The sequence below is a fragment of the Oryx dammah genome, unplaced genomic scaffold (genome assembly GCF_014754425.2).
Source record: "Oryx dammah isolate SB20612 unplaced genomic scaffold, SCBI_Odam_1.1 HiC_scaffold_29, whole genome shotgun sequence".
Classification (NCBI taxonomy): Eukaryota; Metazoa; Chordata; class Mammalia; order Artiodactyla; family Bovidae; genus Oryx; species Oryx dammah.
In genome coordinates, this window is record NW_024070213.1 from 7,107,024 (window position 1) to 7,115,614 (window position 8,591).

The 8,591-nt window shown below is 52.6% G+C and overlaps 1 protein-coding gene across 1 annotated transcript in view; it reads right to left on the minus strand.

Moving 5' to 3' along the window:
- Window positions 1-5,819, minus strand: part of SREBF2 (sterol regulatory element binding transcription factor 2) — a 61,777-nt gene extending 55,958 nt beyond the window's left edge. The window contains exon 1 of the mRNA XM_040233194.1: window positions 5,558-5,819. Coding sequence (XP_040089128.1) covers window positions 5,558-5,645 — 88 coding nt within the window. The 5' untranslated portion in view covers window positions 5,646-5,819. The remainder of the gene's footprint in view (window positions 1-5,557) is intronic.
- Between the last annotated feature and the right edge of the window lie 2,772 nt (window positions 5,820-8,591).

Here is an 8,591-nt window from a genome sequence, read left to right on the forward strand (position 1 = left end):
TTGAAAATGGGGTAAGAGGCAGATCGAGGCTCCACCCCACTGAGCAGCTTTTCCGAAGCATGACTCACTGGAGAGACATGGAGTCAGTTTCTACCCCTCTCCTCACCTCCTCCCCCACACCAGGCTGGCCACTCCAACCTTCCCAGTGACGTGGACACACAGGCTAGGGGCCCAGCCAACACCTTGAGCCTGAAGTGCTTTCCTCTCCTCATTAGACACACCTTTACAGAGTGCCTCTTTAGTGCCAGGTCGTGTCCAGGGACTCTGCCCAAGACAGAACTGTCCGCCGGGAGGAGCCAGCAGAGGCCCAAGAGCCAGTGCCACCCAAAGGCTCAGGAACCACAGGCTTCTCAGCAGACAGGAGGGCAGGCTGGGTGGCCAGCAGGGGGACTGCACGCAGGCAGGTATCCGACTCTGGGAGCCCTCCAGAGCCCACCGAGCAGGCACAGACCGATCACGCGGTCACATTAGCGGACATCCTTGTGGAGTTCAGAGCACCAGGGATAAAGACAAGAGCCCACAAACTTTCAGGGAAAACAGGTCACACACAGAGGGTAGGAGTCAAAATGGTATCAGATGCCCAACTACTGAAAGCTAGCAAACGAGGCAATGCCTTCAACCTGAAATTCTAAACTCACGCAAACTATCAGATTGGAGAGGTTAGAATAAAGGTATTTGTAGAGAGGTAAGGTCCCCCAAATTTACTTCTAATGTACTCCTTCTTAGGAAGCTACTGGAGGATGTGCTCCATCAAATCAAGGGAGTAAAACACACACACACACAAAAAACAAGGGACTAAGGGCTTCAACATGCCCCTGACCCCAGCTGATAGTCAAGGGCAGTCCCTGTATAAACGAGGAGCAACAGACCTAGAACAACCGTCAGACGCAGCAAAAAGAGGGAAAGTTTCAGAAGAGGTATCAACAAGGGGAATGAAAAGACCTGACCACCAAACTGAGCTTCTGTCATAAGATTTAGGGATAACTTAGTTATGAGAACATGGCAAGTAAGCAAGTGAATAAATGGGGCTATTATAAACACTAGAAAAAAAACAGCGACAAAAACCGTAGAAGATCTACCCAAGAGAAAAGAAAGCATGCCCACAGAAAAATCTGTACATGAATGCTCACAGCAGCTTCATTTATAATAGCCAAAATGTGGAAACAAGCTAAATGTCTAACAAGTGATGAACTGATAAAACACAGAGTACCCATATAAGGGAACACTGGTGCAACACAGATGAACCGCAACCTTATGCTAAGTGAAGAAGGCCACTCAGTGTATGATTCCATTCATATGAAATGTCCAGAAAAGAGGCCAATTCACAAGGGCAGAATGTAAATTAGCTCACTGAAAAGTTTCTCAAACCTTCTCCACTGAGAACCGCTGCCCCTACTTGCCCTCCTGACTCTGTTTACCCAGCCTTAGACCACTTCACCCGATCGCTTCCTCCAGTGGATCTCCTAATTGCCAAATCCCACGAGACCTTTCAGAGCCTCGTCATCCTTGCTGTCTTCTGCAGCCCTGTCTCCACCATCCACTGTTCCTCGAAAAGCTCTCTTCCCCTGAGGTTATTACACTTTCCTCGCCTGTCCGGTTCCATCTTTTCCTCTCACCTCTGTCCTCAACTCATCAATCTGAGTGACTCGTCTTTAATCTGGAGAAGGCAACGGCACCCCACTCCAGTACTCTTGCCTGGAAAATCCCATGGGCGGAGGAGCCTGGTGGGCTGCAGCCCATGGGGTCACTAAGAGTCAGACACGACTGAACGACTTCACTTTCACTTTTTACTTTCATGCATTGGAGAAGGAAATGGCAATCCACTCCAGTGTTCTTGCCTGAAGAATCTCAGGGACTGGGGAGCCTGGTGGGCTGCCATCTCTGGGGTCGCACAGAGTCGGACACGACTGACCTGACTTAGCAGCAGCAGTCTTTAATCTCCACCCCCAGTTTTGATGTTCTCCTGAACCTCTCTCTCCTTTCCTACTAGTGCCTCAATTTCAGTCCATTTAAAGACAAATTTTCATCATCTCCCCAAACCAGCTCTTCCTGCTAGCTTCTGAACCCTCCCAATGCCCTACATCAAAGCCTAAATGGGAACTTAAATTCCACCTCTGCTCTGTCTTCAGGACCAGGTTTCACTGAGGCCAAGTCTTGTCATGTCCAGCACCTTGCACAACGGCTACTTCCTCTCCCCATCCCGTCACTCTCTTAGGGTTGTCATCACACACCCAGATGGCTGTCTCCTTGAGGCAGGAATGAGTTCTCTAGGTGGTAGGTATCCTCTCTCCCCCACCACACACAAACAAAAAAAATATACGTGTTCATACCCACAGAGTCTCTTCTTCAGCTGACTGGCTCCCAGAAGCATCTAGCCCTGATCTGATCCAACACCAAGGGCTGAGCCTAATATTAATTATTCTACTCCTGCCTAGCTCAAAGTCCTTGGACTCAGTCAAACATTCTATAAATATTTAATTCTAGGTGAAAGAAACAAAACAAAGGTCCTGGCCCTCATAGGGCTGATGTTCTGGAGGGGGCTATATGGGTGACCATTCAAGGATACCTGTAGACCACTGGTCTTCAGCCCGCTCAACTCTGCTCTAAGACCTGAGTCCAGGGCCATCTCTTTGGTGTGGTCTTCCTGGTAAGCCAGTATTTACCAAGCTCCATCCACACTCACTGACTTTCACTAACTGCCCTGTATAACTGAGCTGATCTATACTCAGTATGCTTACCAGGTGGCTCAGTGCTAAAGAGTCTGCCTGCCAATGCAGGCGACAAAGGAGATGCAGGTTCAATCCCCGGGTTGGGAAGATCCCCTGGAGGAGGAAATGGCAATCTACTCCAGTACTCTTGCCTAGAGGATTCCATGGACAGAGGAACCCTGAGGGCTATAGTCCAAGGGGTCGCAAAGAGTTGGACAGAACTGAGCTTGCATACAACACACACACACACTTCTACAGTTTTATTATCATTCATCTCAAGCTCCACAAAGCCATAAAATTCTATCTTCCTTATCTTCTCATGTTCCCTATAGCTCAGAAACTACAGCTGGCATGTGAATACTTGTCGACCAGTGAAGACAGGGAACCACTTTACCCCAAATCTAACATGGAGCCCTGTGAAGCCACTTAACCACTGTGGGAGTTTCCAGAATGTTCATCTTACTCAACAATCTATAGGGATAAGGTTACTACTTAACCACCAGGTACTTCAACACAGTGCACTTTTCAGTGACTCAGCAGTAAAGAATCCACCTGCAGTCCAGGAGACACAGGAGCTGTGGGTTTGATCCCTTGGTCGGGAAGATACCCTGGAGAAGAGCATGGCCACCCACTCTAGTATTCTTGCCTGGAAAAACCCCATGGAGAGGAGCCTGGCAGGCTATACAGTCCATAGGGTCGCAGAGTCAGACACGGCTGAAGCGACTCAGCATGCACAAACGCACACTTTAACACATTATAAATTTATAAATGAAGACAAACAGGGATCAGTTTCAGAATGGGAAGGCAAAATCCACACAAATTTCTTTGTTGTGAGGCTGCTGGTAGGCAATTATAGACATATTCCTTACTGGCTGTGTAAGCCTGGGTAAGTTAATCAACTGCCTTGAGCCTCAGTTTCAGGATCTATAAAAAAGAGATGAATGTAGTATAACAAGCAGTCTCTACCGGATGGAACTTGTTAAGGATTGAAAACACTGATGCGCACTAACTGCTTAACACGGTGCCTGGCACACAAGTGCTCATGACATGTTAGCTGTCCTTGTTAAGGTCCAAGAACCTCCTTCCCTCCATTTGTCAACACAGCTCTGCATTTGGGAGCATCCAACAGAAAAAGTCTGTGGTTAGATTTAGGGCTTCATTTAAGAGTCTTACCACACTGCCTGGATGACCAAAATAGGAAAACAAGGTCAGGCCACAGGATTGTTACAGAAGCAAAACGAGAAATGGATCCTTTTCAGTTAGCTGCTGCCACTGTCTCTTCCCCTGGAAGAGAATCTTCTGCTGCCTCGGTTTCTTCATCTGTATAATGAGATGAAGCCCTCATACCTGCCTGCAAGGCTGTAGTAAGATCCTGGCACAAGAAAGCACTTTGTAAACTGGAGAGCACAATGCCCCTGAGTCATTTACTGATTAAGAGCACGGGTTCTGGAGAATCTAGAGGGAGTGACCGGAGACAAGTTAACATCTCCTGACTTAGGTCCCCTATAAAATCGCAGCAGTAAGAATACCTACTTCAGGGATTGTAGTGAGGAACCAGCGAAACAATATAAGTGGGGCCTAGACTATCAGAAGAGCCCAACTGCTGCTGCTAAGTCACTTCAGTCGTGTCTGACTCTGTGCGACCCCATAGACGGCAGCCCAGCAGGTTCCCCTGTCCCTGGGATTCTCAGGCAAGAACACTGGAGTGGGTTACCATTTCCTTCTCCAATGCATGAAAGTAAAAAGTGAAAGTGAAGTCGCTCAGTCGTGTCCGACTCGAGACCCCATGGACTGCAGCCTACCAGGCCCTCTGTCCATGGGATTTTCCAGACAAAAGTACTGGAGTGGGGTGCCATTGCCTTCTCCGCCCAACTGTTGGGAGTTATTATTATTACTAGGACTACTAATCCACTCATTGGACCTCTCACCCCCAAAAGATCAGGTGAAAAGACTGATGTTAGCAGCGACGGCAACACTGACCCAGTAACTGTGTGATGTAACCAGCTTGGGTGACCTTGGGCAAGTCTCTGACCTCCAAACTTTGGGTTCCGTGATCACAAAATGATCCCCTGGGCTCCTACAGCTCTTCCTCTCCGCTGTGAAGGTGGCCGGAACAAAGGCCACCCGCTCCCCAACCGGTCCCCGAGGGGGTCGGGGAGAGCACAACTCAAAATTCCTGCGGCTCAACTCCCTTTGCAGCGCGACAGCAGGAGCGCCCGGGTCTCTATCGCGGGGAGATGCGTCCAATACTCCGCCGCCACCGCTCGCTTCATCAGCGACTAAGCTTCTCGCTGCCCCCCAAAGTTTTCCCAAGCGCCGGGAGAATTCGGCCGCGGTTCAACCCCGGGAAGACCACGGAGGGGGAGGACGCGGAGCATGGGGGCCCGGCGCCGCGAATCTCCCAGAGCCGCCCACGCGGCCCGGTGGGGAGTGACAGGTGCGACGCGGAGCCGCTTGGGCGGACAAGGCAGAGCGGGACCTCGGACGGCGCGCGACGGAGGCAGCGGCCGCGCGCTCTCCGCTGGCCGCTCCCTTCAGGCCCCCCCGCCCCCCGCCGACCCCGCGACCCTCGCTGGGCTTCCGGACACGAGGCGACCCCCGGAGCAGCTCCCGCGCGGCCTGCCGGAGCCCAGCCGCCGTGCGGGGCAGAAGCCCGCAGCGCGCGGAAGGGTTGCGGACGGCCGCGGCGACCGCGCGCGCCGGTTCCTCCCGCGTGAGTCGGGGCTGGCCGGTGGCGGGCTGTGTGAGAAGGTGGGCGCACGCGCACCCGCGCGCGCCGCCGTAACCCCTTCCTCCCCGCGCGCGCCCCCCGCCCCCCGCTCTGTCGCCCACCCCACCCCACCACTCACCGTCGATGTCCCCCAGGGTCAGCTCGTCGCCCAGCTCCGTCAGCGTCTCCATGGTCTCCAGACCGCCCAGCTCGCCGCTCCCGTCCATCGCCCGGCTCGGCGCAGAAGACCACCTCCCCCCGCCCCACGCCTCCTCTGCCGTCCCGCTCAGGGAGACACGGGGGCGGTGCCGCCGTCGCCGCCCATGACACCCAACAGCCCCCGCCGGGTTACCGCCTCAGCGGCCGGTGCCAGCCGCCGCCATGTTTGCGCCGCGCGGGACGGGGGCGGGGCAGCGCTGCCCCGCCCCCAGCCCGCGCCCTCCGTGGCCCCGCCCCCCGGGCCGGGCTCCCCCTTGTTTGTTGTCAATAGGACCAGGCTGGTCGTGGCCAATCGGCGCGCGGGCCGGCGCGTGGGGTGATGGCGCGTCGACGATCAGCAGCTCGGATTTGCATAGTGAGGCCCCACCTCTGGCAGCTCTTAAGCGAATACGAAGAGCGAGTCCCCCGGGTCCTCAGACCAACCTTCTTTCCCCCCACGTTTAAAGGAACAGTTCCCTTTTCTCTTGGTTTGGCTCCGCGAGCTAACTCGGTCCACCTACTAGGGGTGAAAGGGTTAATGCCGTCCGCCCCGCGTCCGCTCGGAGCCCCCCGGAGCACATTACGTCATCCTCCCAGCTGTCATCCTCCTCTTCCCCCACCCCCGCCTCGCTGCCCAGTCCCCTGAGGCGGGCCGAATCAAAACTGGGCCCCCAACACGGGCCCCCCCCCTCCAAACCCGAGGAGTTTGAAGATGCTCTCTAATCGAGTTCCTCCTAAGCCTTTCTACGGAGACTGGCAAACTGCCCGAGTGCGGAGCGTTTGTTTTACGAATTCTGCGCCTTTGCATCTGCCGCGACCACGTGTTTACTCCAGCGGTCTCCCCCTGGGTACCTCCGAATCTCCTGCAGTCCTTTAAGATAGTGCCAGTGCCCTGGAACCACCATAGGGCTTCTGGGGTGCGGTGCGAGCACGACATTTTGACAGAGTTCCGCAGAGATTCTGAGGCGCAACCTACCCACGGATTCCCACTTCTTCAACCACCTCACTTCCCCACCTCGCAGCTGGTCACGATGTAAACAAATGTGCAGGTTTCTAGGAATTTATACTAAGGAATAAAAGCACGAGTGCTCCGAGAAGTGCGCAAGCACATGTATTCACAAGTGTTCATCACGGAATCCCCTGTAACCTGGGAAACCTGGGAAGCCCAGTAAGGACCTGATGACTACATTACATCCACACAATGTAACCCCATGGCATCGTTAAACATTACACACCCAGATGTGTATCTGTTGACAAAGACTTGCACAATATATTGGTGAAAGGGAAAAGCTGTTTCACTAGTCGGTGAGACAGCAGTTGCTTGGTGGTCAAAACAAAATCGAGTTCACAGGTTGGGTGGAGGTAACCATATGGACATATGGATCCACTTATGAACCCTGTGACTTTGAGCTGGTTAAATAACTTCTGTTTTGTTTTGGGTTTCTTTCCTTCTCATTTTTGTCATCTCTAAAAAACGAGGAGTGGTGAAGATGAAATGAGATCACTTGCACACTCATTTGACAGTATTTATTGAATATCTCTGTGGCAGGCAAAGACACAGTTCCTGCCCTCTGAGAGCTTCCAGTCTGTTGAAGAAAACAGACACTGATATTTAAGAGGAAACCTAAAATTCTGTGGTGACAACTGCGTCTGGTATAGCCAGGGGAACACACAAAGCAAACAAAGGCCCTGAGGCAGGAGGAGCTACTGCAAGCCAGCACGTGGATAAGGCCTGACACACAGCGCTCATACAAGGTAGCTACTGTATTGGTGACTGAAAAATCACATGTGAGCTGTGTGCACATGAAGGGCAAAAAGGATGGAAGGTCCAACAGTTGAGCGTCAATTATGGTTACGGAGTGGTGAGATTAGGGTGAATCATACTTTCTTCTTGGCATATCAGTGTTACGTAAAATTACTTTTTATAACCAACAAGTATAGCAAAGTACCTTATGGGGACCGTGGGGGAGACACAAATGTTCTTTTCATTGTTTACATGCAGGAGAGCTGATATAGATGACAGACGTCTCACCTTGAAACAGAAAACCAAACCCTGCTGCCCTGCTCTGGCCAGGCGCTGAGCTGGACAGTGCCACCTTCAACTCCACCATTCAGTGGCTCTCGCAGGGCTCCCACACCAGGGGGTAGTCTGCTGGCACACCACACCACGTACTTTCACTTTGGTTCAATGCCCTCCCATCCCAGAGCCTTAGTAAGCTACTGCAGAGGGCTGCCTGAGCACCAGGTCAGGTAAGTGGGCACAGTGCCTCCCACTCTGCAGCTGTTCCCTCAGTTCCCAGCTGGACCTGCCCAGGGAGGAAGAGAGCAGAGCGGTTCTGTTGTACCTTTCAAGGTGTCAGAGGGGAAAACGTGGGCTCATTGGAGGGTGGAGAGAAAGGCATCAACCGAGATGGAGAGAAGTAAAGGTGTAGAAGGAAGAGTCCCAGAGGATAAACGTGGTAAAATGGGGCAGAAGTGAAGACTGGTTAAGACTGGGCCCCTCTCTCTCTAGCTGTGTATACAGTGGGCACTCACCACATCTCTGGGATGAATGAAGAACTGTTATGCCCAAGTCGCGAAATCTCCCAATGACCACCAGGGAGCCAATGTCCGATGCAAAAGCAAGAGAGTCTTTATTACCAAGCTCGAGCTGGGGCTCCCACCGTTACCGACGCAGCGGCTATGGGAAGGAGCCCCGAGTTTTGGGTTACATTGCTTATATAGGGTATATTCGTGAAAAGGGGGGATTTCCAGGCTGGAGGACATCTGATTGGTCACCCTCTTCCGAGGGGTTGTGTGTTGATTTCTGATTGGTTCTTATTACCTAGGCGAACCACAAATTCCTGAACATAAAATCAGGAAATTTTGGTCTGAGGTCTGATTGGCTCGTGGGTAGTGGGGTGAGGTCGGGTGATTTCCAAAGTCTTTTTCCCGGAACCTCACTAAATGGAGTTCTTGAAGAACCTAAGCCACTC